Source organism: Diuraphis noxia, unplaced genomic scaffold (genome assembly GCF_037042655.1).
Source record: "Diuraphis noxia isolate RWA-SAM2 unplaced genomic scaffold, SU_Dnox_SAM2 contig0003, whole genome shotgun sequence".
NCBI lineage: Eukaryota > Metazoa > Arthropoda > Insecta > Hemiptera > Aphididae > Diuraphis > Diuraphis noxia.
In genome coordinates, this window is record NW_028301713.1 from 16,129,889 (window position 1) to 16,150,774 (window position 20,886).

At 31.1% G+C, this 20,886-nt stretch overlaps 3 protein-coding genes and 1 pseudogene across 3 annotated transcripts; all 4 read right to left on the reverse strand.

Moving 5' to 3' along the window:
* Positions 1-543: 543 nt before the first annotated feature.
* LOC149056806 (uncharacterized) lies at positions 544-2,082 on the reverse strand. The gene has a single exon (XM_089223185.1). It carries the CDS (start codon positions 2,080-2,082, stop codon positions 544-546), a length of 1,539 nt encoding a protein of 512 aa, XP_089079311.1.
* A 46-nt stretch (positions 2,083-2,128) lies between these two features.
* LOC107171912 (uncharacterized) lies at positions 2,129-3,622 on the reverse strand. The gene has a single exon (XM_015522172.2). It carries the CDS (start codon positions 3,620-3,622, stop codon positions 2,129-2,131), a length of 1,494 nt encoding a protein of 497 aa, XP_015377658.2.
* A 480-nt stretch (positions 3,623-4,102) lies between these two features.
* On the reverse strand, positions 4,103-4,855 carry LOC149056807 (uncharacterized). The gene has a single exon (XM_089223186.1). It carries the CDS (start codon positions 4,853-4,855, stop codon positions 4,103-4,105), a length of 753 nt encoding a protein of 250 aa, XP_089079312.1.
* A 6,200-nt stretch (positions 4,856-11,055) lies between these two features.
* LOC107169837 (uncharacterized) lies at positions 11,056-11,765 on the reverse strand (annotated as a pseudogene).
* Positions 11,766-20,886: the final 9,121 nt, after the last annotated feature.

Genomic DNA, 20,886 nt, shown 5'->3' on the forward strand with positions numbered 1-20,886 from the left:
AAATATTAAAAAAGCAAAGTATCAAATTTCTGGCTCTGTCTTACAATCTGATGGTAATAACTACCCAGCAGATTCAAAAATATTGTTAGTTGATAATTTTGTTCCATTTTTGTTTAAATGGATTTGTGTTAAACAACATGGTAAAGAAATAGATAGAATTGATAATGTTGGAAGATGTTGTTTAAATAAAGGTACAGTTAGTTATTCTGCAGATCTTAGTGGTCCCACAATAAATAGTGGATTTCAATCAAAATTTAATAAAGGTGGTTATTTTAGTGCTATTGGCAAATTGTCTAATTTAGGTTTAGGATTTTTTAAAGATATATAATATCCAGTATATTAAGAGGGTTTTGAAATAAGTTTTTTCAGACGTTCTGACAATGATGCTTTATTTAGAGATAAAAATGAAAAAGGTGATTGTGCCAGATTCTAGCTTGACCACCCGTCCTAGCCGCCACTGCAGGGGGGGTAAATTGCTGTCTCGAATTATTACCACGGTTCCGATTTTTATTGACGGGCCTTTAGTACCTGCCCATTTAACCCTTACTTGAAGTTGATTAAGGTATTCGGTACTCCAGCGATTCCACAAGGTTTGAGAATATTTAGTAACTCTTCGTTGCCCATAATCGGCTGCACGATAACCGGTTTTAATTTAAAACACGTACCACATTTATGCACGGTATTACGAGCGATATTACGCGCGTTCAACGGCCAATACCGTTGTCGGATCGACGCTACGAGCGCTTGTGGTGCACTATGCAACAGTTTTACGTGTTCACTGCGAAATAGCAATCGGGTGTACGCGCTATCACTAGGTAGAACTATCGGGTTTCGCTGATACACGTTCAAGGTTATTGCATTTTTTAATCTACCACCGACGCGTAGAATTTCTTCATCATCATAATAGGGTCGTAATCTAAATAATTTACTGTTCGTGGCTACTTGCATACCTCCCCTTAAAGCCTTTATCTCTTTTTCGAAATGTTCTTTCTGCACTATTTTTATTAATACGAGATTTGCGTGTTCTATTTCAAAAGCTCGCAACGGACCAAAAATCATTTTTTCTTTTCTTTTCCACCGTAAACAATATGCCGTAATACGTATGATTTTACTTAATGAAGATCGCTTTGATAATATTGATAACACTGAATAATCATCTTTCATTGTACAAACTATACTGCTCGTTTTTGTAGTTACGGCGTTATCTTTTGCTTCAGGTATATCCGTATCTGTAGCATTATACGTTCCCGATCCGGTATTTGGCCATGCTGTGCTGACTTCGCTTAGCCATTTAGGGCCATGCCACCACAACGTGTCTTTCCCTATATCTTTTCCCTCACATCCGCGTGATATAAGGTCAGCCGGATTATCTTGCGTACCTACGTGTGTCCATTCACTAAATAATGTCAACTCTTGTATCTCCCCCACTCTATGGGCTACAAACGTTCTCCATCGGGTTGATGGCGACGATATCCACGCAATAACTACATTTGAGTCGCTCCAGAATTGGCGCCGACCTATAGGTAAGGGTAATTTTGGAATTACGGGGCTCGCTAGCCGAGCTAACAATAGTGCGGCGCACAACTCTAACCGTGGTAGAGATACAACTTTCAACGGCGCTACTTTCGATTTTGCGCAAATTAAATTAACAACACTATTTCCAGTCACATTGGTACCACGTAAATATAAACAGGCGCCATATGCCTTTAGAGACGCATCCGCAAAACCATGTATTTGAAATTCTATATTTATACCTCCACCAATTATTTTCCGTGGTATTGATATTTCGTTTAATTGTGGTAAACCGTCTCGACATTTACGCCATTCGTTTTGAATATCTTCCGGTAGCGGCTCATCCCAACCAGCCTTTACTTGCCACAGACTTTGCATTATTAATTTGGCATTTACTATAACCGGACCAAGGAATCCTAACGGGTCGAATATGGCCGCAATTTCGGACAGTATCTTTCGTTTTGTCGTTTTTGTAATGTTATTTTCTATTTGGCGCACGGTGTATAATAACACGTCATTATCCGAATTCCAATTTAGGCCTAGTATTTTGGTTGATCCGTTATCGCCCATAGTCCGCACGCCGCCGCTATTGCACTGGACGTCGTTAATTAATTCTTTATCGTCGGACATCCACTTGCGCAATAATTGCATTAACAATATCTCGCAATTTTATGGCTTCCGGTTTACACATGGCGCCACCGAGATAATCGTCCATATAAAAATTTCTTGTAATTGGCAAACACGCATCGGGATAATTTTCGTATTCAGTCTCCGCCAATTTTTCCAAACACGCTGTTGCCAAATATGAAGCGGGCACCGTGCCGTACGTTAACGTATTAAGCCGGTAGCTTCGTATCGGTTGCGTTGTATCTGTTCGCCATAACACACGTTGGTAACTTCGATGCTTTTCGGTAACTAAAATCTGCCGATACATCTTTTCAATATCGGCTGATAATACGTAATTATACGTCCGGAAACGTACTAAGATGTACAACAACTCATCTTGGATCATAGGCCCCTTCATTAAAACGTCATTAAGGCTGACGTCCTTATCAGTTCTACACGACGCGTCAAACACTACGCGTAATTTCGTAGTCGAACTATTTTCATTACGGACCGCGTGATGTGGTATATAATATGACTCCTCGATACTGCCGTTATGATCATCGTTGATAAGTTCCATATGTCCCAGCTTTTCATAATCGGACATAAAATTACAATATTCCGTCTTTAATTTTGGGTCTTTCTGGAAACGCCTCTCGAGTGATAATAGTCGACGCATCGCTATATCGTATGAATTTCCTAGTTTAGTTTTGTCTTTTTTAAACGGTAAATGCACTATAAACCTGCCATCGCCGTCCCGTGTAACATTTTTGTCAAAATCATTTTTGCACGCTTTTTCTTCTAAAGTATATATTTTCTTTGCTTCATACTCCTCGAGCCGCCAGAATGTCGCGATTAATTTTTCTAAGTCCGTCTCCGCTATTTCACTGACCGATAAACATACCGCACTAGACGAGTGTTCATATTCGGATTTTTCTGGAAACCCTATCGGACCTGACACCACCCATCCTAGGAACGTCTCTTGGAACACCGGTCCGTTTGTTATTGGTTTAAGCCGTCCAGATTGCATTAAATCGAAAAAGTGATTTGCCCCAATTAATAAATCTATTTTTTGTGGTTTTAAAAATGCTGGATCCGCTAAATTTATACCATTAGGAACCGTGTAATTTCCTTTACACAATTTCGATGGTATATTTGTTGTTATTCGTTTTACTACCAGAAACGACGTTGATAGTGTGAACTCGCTATAATTTGACCTGATTGTCGTATTCACTATCGACGACACCGTCTGCGCGCTATCTCCGATTCCCGATAAATTATGATGAACTCGCCTTTTCTTCAATCGTAAAATTTGAACCATCTGTTCAGTAATTAAATTACTCTGCGACCCCGAGTCTAGTAGTACCCTCCCGGGTACTAAATTACCCGTATCGTCGCGCAATAATATTATCGCTGTTGTTAATAAAATACGATCGTCCGCTACAACCGATGCGTACGCACTTATGGACGACTTTGACTCTTCACTATTCTCGTTCGCTACGGCCATAGTCGAACTTGCCGTTTGACCTTGCTTTCCTTCGTTTGCAGTCGATTTATTTTCGGATCCGGCTAAGTGCAACAACGTATTGTGCGGCTTTGCACATTTGAAACAAAACCGTGCGTTACATTTTTTACCTTCGTGTTTATGTAGGCAGACTTTACATAAATTCAGATCCGTCACTCTTTTTATTCTATCCGCTATATTTAAACCGCAAAATGTAGGGCACTTATAAATCGTATGCATTAGTCCACACACATAGCATTTCAATGTCGACGTAGACACGTATAATTGCGACGTACTTCCTTTTTCCTGCCGTTTTTTTGCATTTCACTCCGTTGGCGCTCGAACACCTATGTTTTTTGCGACCTCTATCGCTTCTAATACTTTGAATTTCGATTCCAAAAATTTAATTAATTCTGAAACGGCCGGAACCTTGTCATGCGACGATTTTGATTCCCAATCTCTCAATGTTTTCTCGATCATCAATCAATCAAGTTTTATCGCGATTAAATGTATTAGTAACGGGCCCCAATCCGTCGGTCGTTCGCCTAGTGCCTCTAACGCACGCATGTGTCTACACACCTTGTCCGTAAATTGCCTTAATTTTGCCGCTGATTCGTTTATCATTACTTCAAGGTCGTATATTGCCTTTACGTGTGCCTGTACTAATACCCGTTTATTATTATAGCGCTCAACCAGCGACTTCCACGCCATCGTATAATTATTTGCCGTCGTCTCTAAACACTGTATTGAATTTAATGCTTCGCCGGACAGTGACGCTCGCAAATAGAAAAATTTTTCTATTGAACTTAGCGCACTATTTTCGTCAATTAATGCCGAAAATATATCGAAGAATGACGTCCATTCATAATAATTTCCGCTAAATGTAGGTACATTTAACGCCGCTAATTTAACCGCTGGCATTACTTTCTTTTCGTGCCCTGTTTCACTATTTTCCTTTATACTCTCCACCACGCTGTCCGTTGGCGTAATTATTTTTTCCGCTGCCGCTACACACTTAAAGTACAGATCCTCAAATATCGTCCTATACTCGTTTTGCGCATCCATGTCTACTCCTTGCTGCATCTCTATTAGTGATTGAACCTGTTCGTACTCTGTCCAAACCGCTTCGATTTTTTCTCGTCGAGCTTTTATCTCGACTGGATCGACCTTTGAGGTTTGTAAAATATTCCAAAAGCGTGTTATTGACGCTTTTAATTGCCCTCTTTTTAAGTTCATATTATCTATCTACTTCTCCCATTTCGGTGTTATGAGATATACGGCTCTACAAATGTGGTGACTATCGAGAGTACGTACTACGTAGTAAACAGTAGCTACTATATTGGAGTTCGGGTAGAGACTATGATTAACTTTAATAAGATAATAGGATAATATTAATAACGCCCTTACCTTACACTTCACGTAGATGACTGTTAGCCTTCACTGGATTTATACGACACGTGCCTGTCAGTGGTCTGCCGTATACTGTATTTGCACTCGCCGCATTTTCGATTTATTTTTTACTCCGAATATTTTATACTTTGCGAAAACTTGAATATTTTTTGAGGTTAAACGCAACGATACCTCGTGGTGCTTTTCGACACCATCAATTCCGCACCTTTACGCGTTGAGAATTTTCTCTTCTTTTTTTTTACTGATACACAGATCACGGGTGAAGGACCAAATGTTATGGTGAATACAACGGTGTATTTTTAATAATTAAATTTATCATTTATTTTCGTTTGTTTTTTCGGAGTGCAGTGCGTTTCGGAACGAGTTTTATTTGCGACTGACTAACGGCTGGTTAAAGACCGTCGGTGATTGTCGCCTTTATTATATAAAAATATAGATAACCCGACCGGTCTCCATCACGAACAATAATTATTAGCTTTACCTGTGATAAAGCGACTCGTACCGAACAGTGATCTAACTGGTGTTGGAAAAATTGTTATTGATGAATTACTTATTAGAATACCAATTGTGACTTATGATGATTTGAATAAAACTAAGTTGATAAATAAACTAAATTTACAGTCTAAAAGAAACGAATATAATATGTTTGTATTCAAATCATGACAATGTATTGAAGAAAGAAATATTAGTGGTAAAACACTAACCAAAGACATAACAAATATGTATAGAAATATTAATAATCCTTTGTGTGCTATCATAGCTTTCCAAACAGATAAGCTAGATAATCAATTAAGAGATCCAATACAGTTTGATAATTGTAATTTAAAAATATTTGGCTTGATATTGATAGTATTAGATATCCGGAAGAACTATTGAATTTAGATTTAAAAAAAGAAAAATTTAATATTGCTTATGATATGTTGATGGATTATAAGCATGTTTATAATAGGTAGATTACATCGAGATTTGTCTTTAATGTATATAAGTCCACAACAATTTAAAGATACCAGACCATTTTTTGTAATTAATATGAGTAGGCAGCCATCACAGATTTCTGGATCTAAAACAAGTATTGTCTTACATGCAGACTTTAATGAAGATGTGCCTGCTAATACCATTTGTTATATTTGTTTAGTATCTGGTTCAGAATTTTTTTATGATCTCCCAAATAGGTAATACAATTAGAGAAAATATATAGATAATAATATCTTAATTAAATGGATTATTGTAAAAAATGTAAAACAAAAACAAAAAATAACGGAATTCCAGAATTTATTGAAAAAAATAAAAAATATAGGAGATTATCAGTATGTAAAAAATGTAATATAAAAAAGAACGATATATCAAAACCACCCAAACTTATAGAAGTTTATGAGTTATTTAAACCAGCTAGAAAACATTTTGATACAAGACATTTTATACAAAGCAAGTTGATTAATACTGTTTTTATAGACCAAAATCAAAAAATATTGATCCAAATTATAATATTTAAGAAATAAATATAATGAAATTAAAGTTAATGATAATCATAAGACATTGTATAAGGCTAATAATGGCTTTAAATATATTCTTAATGTTATCGATACATTTTCTAAATATGTTTATTTTTATTCAATACCTTTGAAGACAAAGTCTGGATTGGAAGTATCTGAAGCATTTTCACAAATATTTAAATATATTGTACCAGAAAAATTACATGTTGATAAAGGAAAAGAATTTTATAATAAAGATTTAAAACAATTACTAAACAAATATAACATAACAATGTATAGTACTGGTACTGATAAAAATAGTTCTATGATCGAATGTTTTAACCGTGCATTAGGTGATAAATTAAAGAAAGTACTTTATTTAAATAATGTATGGATCTCTGAATTGCCGAAGATTATTAAGACATATAACAATACATACCACAGAACAATAAAAATGAAACCTGTTGAAGTTAATAAGAATAATGAGTATGATTTACTTAATAGTGTTTATAGCTATGATATTAGTAATTATGTACCTAAATTTGAGATAAATGATAGAGTTAGATTATCATCAATAGTTGATGTATATAGAAATAAATTGAAAACAAATTGGTCTAAGGAAATTTTTACAGTTGAAAAAGTTTTTAAGTCAAATGTTAATTATTACAAAATTAAAGATGTAGTAAGTACAAATGTACAATTTATGAAGAAGAATTACAATAATTATCATTATTATAACATGTACATTGTACAGTATGCACTGTTATCACTTTATCATAACAGCAACAAGTATTCATTTCTGTTGTCTTTGATAACGTATATAATAAAAATTTTGTATTTTTTAATATTTTTTGTATATCAACTTAATTTTATTCCTATAAATGAACAAACTATATTGCTTTAAGTGTAAACAAAAAACAGATAATGTTAATCCACTTATATTAAAATCCAGCCACAATAGGAAAAGGTTATCTGCAAGATGTAAATTATGTAAAAAATTAAAATCAGGATTTATTAAGAGTATTTAAATATTTCATAATATTCTAGGATCCGATAATGTAAATTGTGATATTCCTTTTTTAATCTATGTATCAGCAAGTCGTATACAGGCTCTATACCCTCAATTTGGAATTTTGTAATGATATTATTTTCTATTTCTTGAAGTCTATTTAATTTGTCTTTTTCTCCCCAGACACTTATTGCATATTGTATATGGGAATGTATTAAGGCATAGTATACTGATTTTTTAAAACTTTTTTCTTTTAAAATATAGAATATTGATAAATTTTTTTTGTTATTTATTTTACTAACTATTTCATTAACTTGAGTACCTATCAAATGTTAGTTTTTGATCAACTATACATCCTAAATATTTATATTAATTCACCTTTTCTAATTCAAGACAACAACATTTATTAACATTTGTACATGTAAAGTTATGAATGACTAATTTATTTATTATTATATGAATTCGCTTCAGAAAAATCAATGCATTGTAATTTAAGGTTAGGTTAGGTATGGCCCAACAACATAATTTGATATGTTGGATTAAATAATAGTGACTAATTAATACATGCTTATGGCGTATTAAATATTGAAGTAGCTAAATTAAGGATACTTAAAATAAATACAATTAAATTCCATTGAAAAAAGTTACCTTGCTATCTATGTTAAAAAACAAAACTGTTTAGCTTGTGGATGAAATGTAGAAGCAAATTTTTTTTCGATTTTTCTATTGTTTATTATTAGCATCTTATTTATACTTGAATATTAAGAAAGTGTACGCAGCATATTAAAATAAGCTCTGTAGGATTCAAATAGATATGGAGATTTAATTAAAATGTTTCATAAATGATGAATAAATTGTTAAATTTATTGAAAAGATTAAATTTTAAATAGTTACTGATGTATATGATGTAGAATTAGAAATTGTCACAATTTTTATTATTGCAGATCTAGGAAATGAATACGTTAAATTTATAAAAAGTATGTACCATTTGTGAAATAATAATCTGGTGTTAGAATGATGTTTTAATTTTTCTAGGTTAGTTTTCTTTTTAATCGTATCGAATGATTCACATTTTTTTAAAAAGAATTTTCAAATTTTCCTAAGTCAATCTCTGACGGCTGTAGCATTAAGTGAACATCAGTTTGTTATTTTTCTTCTCAGCTTAACGGTGCATTCAGTACCATTGATGCCTTCAATAGGTCTCTCCATCTCTCTATATTGTAAGTCGACTCATATGTCACATTCTGGCTTTCAAATCCTTGGCAACTACATCGATCCACCGGGTCCTTGATCTTCTTAGGGGTATTTTTTTGTTCATTTTCCCCGCGAGTACTTATTTTATTAGTTGACCATCTGCTCTCCAAGTGCGTCCAAACAATTCTAGTCTTTTATTCTTGATAAAGGAATCGAATTTTGAGAGACGCTAGACTCTGTCTGTGATCGAAGCCGTTCCCTAAACTGTTAATCCCTCGAACTATATTTTAACTTACTTTGTAAATATAACGGTGCCTTTGGTCCGTTGTGGAATTACGCCGAACGCTACAGTTCACCTTCCGGCCTGACTGTCGGTCCTAGTGGGAAGTACATTACCTAACCTATAAATGAAAATGTCTACAGAGATAAACATATGGAATGATTACCAGAAAGTCAATATTATCATTTCAAAATACGAAATAGGCTTAGGAGCAATTGTTTTAAAGTATAAACGAACATTAATTACATTTTTAGAGGAATTGACAATATGAGCGAAGGGCTATGTGTATACCTACAAAGTTTTCCGTTATGAAAATAATAGATGGTGATACATATAATTTTAAGGAAATCTAAAATAGTTAACATGCACCCAATTTCAAATTAAGTCCAAAAGTGTGATTTTTCTTTAAATATCTGCATTCAATTTTCCAAGTTTCTAAAAAAAGGATACTGTTAGTTATAATCTATTAAAATTAAATAGTAACCTTAAAATACGTATTTATAATGTTGAATTCAATGCATGTCCTGAAAGTAGACATATAAGTATGAATATGTTATAACTAAGAACTATATTTCAAATAAGGTTCAAATGATTTTTCTACCCTAATTATTATGTTTCGAAATTCATATTCTACCGAAAACCTTGAGAATTCATTGCAAACATTTCAAGTAAATCACTTGATTTACCACATTGATTATAACATATTTTGATGAATATTTTATAATTATTATAAAATATAATATACACTAATTAATTCAATTATCGGATTTTCTCTGTCCATTATAGGACAAGGTAAGTTGATTTAATTTTTAATAATTATTTAATTTTACTCTATTTATAATATGCATCTTAAATAGGTATGTTTAAAGTTCAATCTTATGTTTATATTATATCCAACATGATTTCAATAAAGTAGTGTGATTATTCTTTTCAAATAACCGCATTCAATTTTCCGAGTTCCCCAAAAAAAAGCTGTTAGTTATAATCTATTATAATTAAATATTAACCTTAAACTAAGTGTTTATAATGTTTAATTCTATGCATGGCCTGATAGTAGACATATAAATAAGAATATGTCATAACTAAGAACTCTATTTCAAATTAAGTTCAAATGATTTTTCTACCCTAATTATTATGTTTCGAAATTTATATTCTACCGAAAACCTTGAGAATTCATTGCAAACATTTCAAGTAAATCACTTGATTTACCACATTGATTATAACATATTTTGATGAATATTTTATAATTATTATAAAATATAATATACACTAATTAATTCAATTATCGGATTTTCTCTGTCCATTATAGGACAAGGTAAGTTGATTTAATTTTTAATAATTATTTAATTTTACTCGATTTATAATATGCATCTTAAATAGGTATGTTTAAAGTTCAATCTTATGTTTATATTATATCCAACATGATTTCAATAAAGTAGTGTGATTATTCTGTTCAAATAACCGCATTCAATTTTCCGAGTTCCCCAAAAAAAAGCTGTTAGTTATAATCTATTATAATTAAATATTAACCTTAAACTACGTGTTTATAATGTTTAATTCTATGCATGGCCTGATAGTAGACGTATAAATAAGAATATGTCATAACTAAGAACTCTATTTCAAATTAAGTTCAAATGATTTTTCTACCCTAATTATTATGTTTCGAAATTTATATTCTACCGAAAACCTTGAGAATTCATTGCAAACATTTCAAGTAAATCACTTGATTTACCACATTGATTATAACATATTTAGATGAATATTTTATAATTATTATAAAATATATGGTACACCCTCAAAATATCCCATGCATCAAAATATCCCTCGTTCAAAATATCCCCCGTTAAAAATATCCCCGTTACAAATATCCCCCGTTAAAAATATCCCCGTTACAAATATCCTACGTTGAAAATATCCCCGTTACAAATATCCCAATTAAAGATATCCTATATTCAAAATATATCCAATTATTATCCCTTAATTTATAACAATATACATAAAAAAAGATTTTTAAACTTTAAACTTTTTTAAACTTCTCATCAATTAGGTTATAGTTATATTAACATACATATTATTTGTAAATCATAGTGTATAATGAATATAAGTAGAATTCAATATAATAGTCCATCCAAACATCTGATTCACTTAAAAAATCTAAATTGTTTTCTGTAGTAAATATTAAACTACGTTTTCCTTCCTTGTTAATATCGTGTAACAAAAATGGAACTCCCGTTTTGGTTACCTTATATTGGTCTGGTAATATTAAATCAGTTATGTTGATTGGATATGTAGGGTAATCATTATATTTATTTATTGTTCTATACGTACAGTCTGAGATAACATATCAATTGGTGGTAATTTACTGACAGTTATTTTAGATACATCTGAAACTATTTTACTGACTACATTTCTTGTAGGTTCACATGACGTTTTAGCTTCATTTTTTAATTTATCAATTGCTTCTTTAACATTAACTTTAACAGCATTTGGAGGGTGTCTATGTGTGGGTATTTTTATAATTTCTCCTAAAAAAAATAAAAAAAAATTTAATTGACTGAAAAAAACAAATGTATTATTGACACCAAAAGTATTAATCTGTTTTGACGTACCTGATTCTTCGCCATTAGTTGTATGACAGCGTCCTTTGCATATGTAGTTTATAAGTTCAACACAGCGCCAAATACATTTATTTTCAGTCGATTGGTGTAAGTTATGCAAATATCCGTCGTATGGAAGTAGCTTTTTGCCTTTTTGGCTATTTAAAAAAATTAAATTCGACATTTTTCGTTTTCGTTTTCACGGACATGAAATGGTAACCACGTTCACAAGTATAATGCCGATACCTTATCGAAAATTTCGATGGTCTGTATTTATCAACTTATTTTATCATTTTTATTATTTCAACAAAATACAGGTATTCCTATTACAAGTTTTAATAGTATCTGATTACGCGTCGTATTTTGTCAATATTTGAACTTCAAACACAAATAAATTTCACGTATTTATTTTAATAATTTTTGAATGACTTTACCTAAGACAAACTTATGCAGATTCATACAGAATCTCCAGAATCTGAATGAAAATTTAACAAAGCAAAAAAAAAAAACGTATCAATAAAATAAATTACCTATTTCGAATCCCTAGCTTAAAAATGAGCTTTACATAATTTTCTTTTCAAAATATTTCTGTATTTTTTTTAGCTATTTATAGGTATTTGAAATATTCAATTTTTTTAAAAATTTTTTTGTTATAAAATATATTGATATATATTGTATTGCTGAGTTAAAATACTTGAAAATGTAATATGTACAAAGGTTTTCATAAGTTGGTCGCTTACAGCCATTAAACAATTATTAAAATACATAATATGCGCAATTTGATTAATTATTGTTTGAAGTTCAAATATTTCCAAAATTCTTCAAATGAACATTCGAAATAAGAATATTAATAAAACTTCGAAATTACCGTATTAATAAAAGTGACTTAATTATTAACACTGTATTGAAGTTTAATAATAATACATACATTCTCACTCGACAACTTCTATACAGCAAAGTAACAACGTTTTTTTTATTTGATAATGGTTTTCAAAACTTTAAATAATATTATATGAAATCAAAACAATTTTATTAAATCACTATTGTTTGTTACTTATTAACTTATTATTTCTTACCCTTTCCAGCCCATTGGGTCCATTTGCATTACGTATTGTATTCTTAAACGTTATTCCAATACAAATAGTTCGAAGACTCCAAATGAACCCATTAAATATAAACAATTTTATATTCTATCAAATGGTACCACTGTTTTTAACATATGATTAATATTACTCGTGTTTTTATCGAATTTATTATGATAAGAATTAAATTACTTTTTCCGAAAGATTTGAAAAAAAAAAATTGGGCGGGAAAGGGTTAAAATACGGAATTTAATGCTATGTTTTATTTACAAAAGAATATTTTAAAATGTTAATTTAGAGCGATTAGATGCTAGTTTTAGATTCCTGTTAAATAACTTATCATTAGATACAATACAAATTTAAAAATTATTAACAGTTATACCTACATTTATGTTTTTATCATTTGTTAGAAAAAATTAATATTTTTAATTTTTATGTTAGATATATACAGGGTGGTTCTTTTAAGTGTGTAGGTACACTAATTATCTCGAAAAGTATTTACTTTTTTCAATATATTTTTTTACATGGTTTTAATTTGTTAAAAAACAAACGTTTTTATTAAAAAATTATTTTTTTAAGTATTTTTTATCCTTATCATTTTTTAAGTTTTTTACTTTTTTGAATGACAACATAGAGTTTTAATTTCATTTTCCAAAGCAGAATATTTTTCTAAGTATTTAGATTCATTAAAATCGAATTTAGGGCTAGTAGTTATTGAGTTATAAGTATTTAAAGTTTAGATTGGCAGAGTGGATTGGTACGGGGTTACCCCGCAAAATGTTTGTCCACTACTCCGCTTGTCTATACTTTAAATACATATTACTCATAAACTACTCGTCCTAAATTCGATTTTTAGGAATCAAAATACTTAGAAATATATTCTGCTTTGGAATATAGTAAAACTTAAAAAATGATAAGGATAAAAAATATTTAAAAATATAATTTTTTAATAAAAACGTTGGTTTTTTAACAACTATAAACCACGTAAAAAATATTTTGAAAAAAGTAAATACTTTTCGAGATAATTAATGTACCCACTTAAAAGAAGCACCCTGTATATATTATTTGTTATTTTTATTTTGCAACAAATAATTTAAAATGTTTATTTTTCAATGGGTTTTAAATGGTTTTGTTATATTTTTGTTTCAAATATAATTCTATAAGTGTATTTTAAGTTTACAGTCACTCAATCCTCATATTTTGGCCGAATTTTTATGCCTACTCTCAAAGTGGGGATGCCGTAGTCGTGTCCGAAACTTTTATGACTTTTTACAGCTTTCGGTACAAACGACGACTTTTGCGGTATAAACAAGAGTACAAACGATCTGCCCATGTTTTTTTTACGAAAGCTCAAAGTGGGGAGTGCTGGCATGTCTCCAGCACCCCCAACTTAAAACGTTAATAACTTTTTGCAGCTTTCGGTACAAACGACGATTTTTGCGGTACAAACCGGTACAAACGATGGATCTGGTTTTTTTTTCGAAAGCTCAAAGTGGGGGTGCTGGCATGTCTCCAGCACCCCCAACTTAAAACGTTTGTAACTTTTTACAGCTTTCGGTACAAACGACGATATTTGCGGTACAAACCGGTACAAACAGAGTACAAACGATCGCCCCGGGTTTTTTTACGAAAGCTCAAAGTGGGGGTGCTGGCATGTCTCCAGCACCCCCAACTTAAAACGTTTGTAACTTTTTACAGCTTTTGGTACAAACGATGATTTTTGCGGTACAAACCGGTACAAACAGAGTACAAACGATCGCCCCGGGTTTTTTTACGAAAGTTCAAAGTGGGGATGCCGGGGACATGGAGCTGATATTTTCAACGTAGGATATTTGTAACAGGGATATTTTGATAATCCAAATCTAAATATTTTATATCCTAAATATACGACACAGTTAATGCTGTGGTGGGGTCCACTGTAGTATCAATTGAACATTAATAGGTTTATGTTCATACCTAAATATTACAAGTGACAAAAGTACACAAGGATTAAATTATACTACTTTACAGTGGGTACGATTAAAAAACCACCAAGATCGGCATCATGGTCAGCTATGGGGTGTTCATATTTTATGTAAATTATGAAAATACTTCCAATGAACGTATTATGACTATTTTCAAAATATATTATGAGAATTATTTACCAAACCTGTTATAATACATAAATATAAAATGCCGTCAAAATAAATAAATATAAAAAAGGCGTGTAAGTCGTGGATGTCACCCTGCTGTACAGTAGGTTACAAGTTGGTTACTGTAATGGATGGAATTAAAATTGAACCCAATGATATTTTATCATTGTATACGAAAAACGATTCTGAGCGAAGACGGTTTATCTGTCTAGGTCCTAGACTCTAGGATATATTATAGATTATTAAAAATGTTCAAACCTTAAATTTAAAAAGAAAAATGTTATGAATTTCTAGAATGAAATAATTTGCGAATTTTCGTGATTTTCGTGATTTTTACATATGTTGTCAAAATTCAAACATTGAATGCTTGTAAAAGAAAATTATGACTACACATTTCTTTTATGTTTCACCTGCTATTGTAAAAATATGTTAGGAGTCTTGTATTAAATTTTCAAATCTTAGATATAAAAGAAAAATATTTTATGAATTTCTAGTTTAAACTAATTTACGAATTTTCATGATTTTTACGTATGTTGTCAAAATTCAAAATTCAAACTTTGAATCCTTGTAAAAAAAAAATTGTGACTATGAATTTATTTTATTTTTTAACTGCTATTGCTAAAATGTTTTATAAGCCTTGTATTAAATTTTCATGCTTTTCTACCGAACAAATAATTTTTTATCGATATTTATAGAAAACAAAAACTAAAAAAGTTGAAAAATTAAAATGTCAGTCAACAGCTCAAAACAAATCTAAATATTTTGAAAATCTTATCAAATATAGAAAATGCCTATAATATAAACATTCAGTCAAAATTTCAAGTATCTGCGGTTATTTGTTTTAGAGTTACACCAAAATCAGGAAATCGCTAAATGTGAAAATCCAATGTTGTAAAAATTTAAATTTCCAATGCTCATAGAAATTTCATTTGAATTTCCGGTGGACTTTTTATTTGTGATAAAGATTGAAAAACTTGTAAGGAATTTTGTATTAAATTTTTTATGAATTTATAGCTTAAAATAATTTGTGAAATTTGGTGATTTTTTCGTATTTTGTAAAAATTCAAACTTTGAATGCTTATAAAAAAAAATCGTGAATATGAATTTCTTTTATTTTTCAACTGCTATTGTAACAATTTGTTAAGAGCCTTGTATTAAATTTTCAAGCTTTCTGCCTAACAAATAAATTTTTATCAATATTAATAATAAAAAAACCAATAATGACCGAAAATTTCAAATGCCTATGAATAGTTCAGCATAAGTCGAACATTTTTAAAAACTGCATGGTAAATAGAATATACTTATATAAAAATTCGGTGAAAATTTCATGTATTTATGGTCATTTGTTTTGATGTTACATCAAAAACCAAAATCGATTTTGTCGAAATATGAGTGTGCGTAAAATTTCCTGTTTTTCCCTTAATTTTTAGTTTATTTTTCCAGATTATTTAGAAAAGTATTAAGAATTTTTCACTTTTAACCCCACAAAGTACCAACTATCTTCACTTTCTGATCGAACGAGTGCTTGAAGTCAAAAATCGAAGCACTTTTATTGCCCCAAAACGTGATGACAGCCACCAAAAAAAAACACACACACATCTAATAAAAGTTGTAAAAATAGCTCTTCATAATTACGTGAAAGATACAATCACAATGGTAGGCAACTTTGATTAAGTGTACAAAAAACGAGTTTCAACTATAGAATTTCCACTAATTTTAACTTTAATTTCAAAATATCAATTATTTGTGATATATGCAAAGTAGATTTTGCAACTAAGTCTTCATTGACAAGACATCTTTTAAATAAACACAATGTTAGTAGTGAAGCTAAAAAAATAAATGTTATCTAAATGTATCACCTGTAATGACAAAACTTTTTCAAAAAAAATAACTATCCACCTAATAAAAAAATAACCACACAAAAAACTTTTTTTCGACAAAATCGAAACGAAAAAACCCGTTTTAAATAAAAAATTTAAAATATTTCAGGAGAAAGATGTAGAACATTCATATTTTAAAAAACAATAATTAAAATAAATAGAACCTTGTTGCCAATGCTTGCAATTCAAGCGCAAGATCAGAAATTATGGGACCAAAAGTTGAGAGAAGTGGAACGTGACATAAACAACATTGAATGTAAGACTACCAGATACACACCATTTGAGTTGATTCATGGATACCGTCCTCATTTCCATTCAAGTGTGCTGAGATTACTAGATGGTGTTGGTACACATCAGCCTTTGAATTCAGCAGAATTACAGGTCAAGGCAAGAGATAACATTTTGAAAACTCAGGTGTCAATGAAAGAAAGATATGATCAGAAAAGGAACAAATCAATAAGCTATGAAGTTGGAGAAGTGGTGGCAATGCTGCGTGCACCTAACCCAGGCCAATCTACCAAGCTTCAGACCAAGTATCGGGGCCCGTTACAAATTATAGGGAAACTACCTGGAAACACATATCGAGTCGCTGAGATGGCAAGGGATGGTAAACACATTTATGCTACAACGGCTCATGTGTCTCAGTTAAAGGCAGTTTCAATAATGCAAGAGGAGCAGGATGAGGAAAAAGGAAGTGGGTCATCAGCAGATGAAGATGAAGAGACTGACAAATCAAATGCTGATCTACCAAGGGTGGAAGAAACTGTTAAACTCAAACGTCAAAGAAAACCACCAAAGTATTTAAAAGATTATGTTAGTTAAGTCTATCTAAAGAACTGATTGTTTAATTTTGTTTAAAAAGAAAAAAAAAAGAATATATATATATATATATTAATTTAGTTAAGTCTATCTAACGAACTGACTTGTTTAATTTTGGTTAAAATGTTAATTTAATTAAGTTTGTTTTATATAATGACTTATCGAGGCCGATAAGTAAAGTCGGATGGCCGAGTGTTGGCTACCCTGTTTTTGTAAAGGGCTTGACCACTAATTCAGTCATGGTCACACTTGTCTCTCAGTCTCAGAGTACCGTTTGTGGGCTCCTGTTGTATATCATATGTTGTTCGTTATTGCCTTTAATAAAACTGTGTTAATTAGTACAATTCGTTTGCCGTCGTTAAAACCTTTTAATTAACATAATGAATATTAATTCTATGATATTGATAAAATTATAAGAGATTCCAATTCTTGATATGGCACTTGCGCATGTGCAAAAAGGTCACGGTTCAGTTCTGTGTTTAGACGCTCCTCCGCAGATATATATATTATATATATCTGTGCGCTCCTCAGGCATGCACCGGGCAGTTATCACACAACAGCTGTTGTCAACTGCACCGCGGTGGCGCACGATACGAACCGATACCTCAACACGAAATTCACAAAACGAAAAAACCCGCCAAACGACTACGATTCAAAAAAACTATGTTGGCGACAACAATTGTTTTTAAAGATTATTAAGTTTAAACATTGTAATATTATAATTCTAAGTACCTATAACAGTATATTTTATAACACTGTTCTTCAATTGCTTATCATCAATAATATAAAACATAAACATTCACCTCTTAGATAAGGATGGCGGCCATTTTACTGGTGACAATAATAATATCGAAGTTGACTATCTAGTATTTTTATATATCTTTGTACCTACCTAAAAGCCTTTCTAATATTTTACTATTTTTAGAGTGGGCAATGATTGGGTTTAGGGAAGGCAATGCTCCCTCTGCCGGCTGTTGGTGACACGAAAAGTAACCCCTCTTTACCACGACCTACTACTGCTACCCTACCACCGATATCCATGGGTTCTAAACCACTTAAATAAATTTTTCTGTGATTTTTTTCCGTTTATTTGGACTTTTTTTTTGGAATTTTTTCCTCGGACTTTTTTAATATCTAGATATTAGGAAAAAAGTCCGGGAAAAAAAGGCTCAAAAAAAAATTATTTATTAAATTAGTATACATAATTATTGATTATGCATTAATTATCATCATAATTTTAAAAATACTTATATATTAAATTATTATATTAAAAAATTGACATAATTATATAAATTTAATTACATAACTTGGGAAAAATTATCAAAAAAATATTTTATTATTTATCATTATTGCTAGCTGAACTCGAGCACTTCGTAGTCGTTAAAAATCCTACCTTATAATTCTCAAACTGTGTATTAAATTCGTTACTTGTGATTATGCAAACAATACATTTTTATACATATAGATACATAACGGTTAAACGTTAAAATATACTAAGTAATAATCTTACAACGATATTCAATTTAGTTTACCATTATGTAATTTTATTCGAATTATCGAGAAAAGTCTGGCAATTCAAGTATTCAATTGAATGATATTTATTGAGGTGCATTTGAAAACACAATATTTTTTGTTCCTCCTTATGGTGTGTACACGAATAAATTTTTCTGACACGTTAGTTAATAAGTAAAACTAAAAAAAAAATCCATCCTAAATCTCAAAATGTCTGTTTGAGCACCTTCCGGGGTTGAGTCTATCACTTTTTAACTCATTCTATCCTCTGCCTACAGGTCTAATATATCTCTGTACCAAATTTCGTCGCAATCGGTTCAGTCGTTTTGGAATTCATAAAAGATTAACAAACAGACAGAAATCCGTTTATATAACAGTATTCGGTTTCTATGAATCAGTAACCAATAGTAACTATGTGTCATACAATAAGTTTACCATATGTTTCCATTTTATATAAGAACAACTCATCATCTTTGGATTTACAACCTATAGAACCATAACAACTAAAAATATTTAGTATATTTTTTGGCCGAAAGAGGGCGCCACTACTGTGATTCTGTTTTTGATTTTTTATGAACCTTATACTTTTTTTTTATTGACAAAAGTGGTACTAAAACCTTCAGCAGAGTGTCGGCTTTCAGCCAAATTGGTTCAGTAGTTTTCTCGGTTAGCGCGGTCTATGAAAAACCCTTAAATTTTTTTATAATAGTATAGATATAGATAACCAGACCATTATCGATACTACTCCCTACTCCTTTTACGTAAACAGTGTGATATATTTTGTAATATCAATTCGACTGGTTCGTTATCTGCAGATCGTTGACATAATATTTGAAGACGGTATTCCAAAGTATATTCATTCCTTTTAGATGTTAGCCCGATATTATTAAATTCAATTTTTGCGATATCGACACATATTTCCTATCGCATTTTATCAATTAGCTTCCATATCGTAGGATGGTTATGCCCCACCAAATGTTTGAATCTATTATTCCAGCTCTCGCAAATATCTTTGTTCGATGTTTCCCATTTAATGTCGATTCGTGCACGTTCCATATCTCTGGAGAATATAACGCTTTAATTCGACGTAGTTTTTTAAGTTCTCCCGAACCAACTTTTTTGTACGTACACGTGACGTATGAACAATCAAAGTACTCCAGTAACTCATTAGCTTCTGGCGGAACAACAGTTTTTTAATAGTTCATACCTTCATAAATTAAATAAATATGTAATACTTTTGGATCAGGAAAAAAATTAAGTTCAGCACATTTCTAGTATAAAATACTAAACATTTTTATGTAAGTACTTTTTGTTTTTCTTTCTAATAAACAATAAACAGCGGTCACAAATACTTCTCTTTTTTTACTTTTATAACATATAGTTGTAAAAAATGTTCAGGACTTAAAGAAAAGTTTCCATCACAAAACCAATTATTTTCATTAGTGATATATCGTAAACCATCATCCAAAGAAAAAATAATTACTCGTTTATCAAAATCATGTCCACTATCGTACAATAAAATGCGTTCATTTTTATATAATGTCCAATCTCCAGTTATACTTAGCTCTGATAGAGTTTGAAGTTTTTTTGCATACATTCGACCTTTACAATTACGCAACGTTCTTTTTACGGTGTTTGCTTTTGGCATGGTTTTCAGAGCTTCTTTTGGCAAATTATTGACTACTTCCGCAAAAACTTGATAAGGTGTATTTGTTGACATTATAAATCGGTTTTTCATTTCTTCTTTTGCAATGTATAGGTACATTACTAACCCCCGCAGAGAACTGGTGCTAGATTCGGCCAGTGGACGCTTTTCGTGTCGCCGACTATAATCAGTAATCTTGTTTAAAACGGCCTAAATGTCTTTGTCAGTGCGTATC

Coding starts and splice junctions, on each gene's coding strand:
- LOC149056806 (XM_089223185.1), bottom strand. CDS start 2,082: ATGGGCGATAACGGATCAACCAAAATACTAGGCCTAAATTGGAATTCG.
- LOC107171912 (XM_015522172.2), bottom strand. CDS start 3,622: ATGGCCGTAGCGAACGAGAATAGTGAAGAGTCAAAGTCGTCCATAAGT.
- LOC149056807 (XM_089223186.1), bottom strand. CDS start 4,855: ATGAACTTAAAAAGAGGGCAATTAAAAGCGTCAATAACACGCTTTTGG.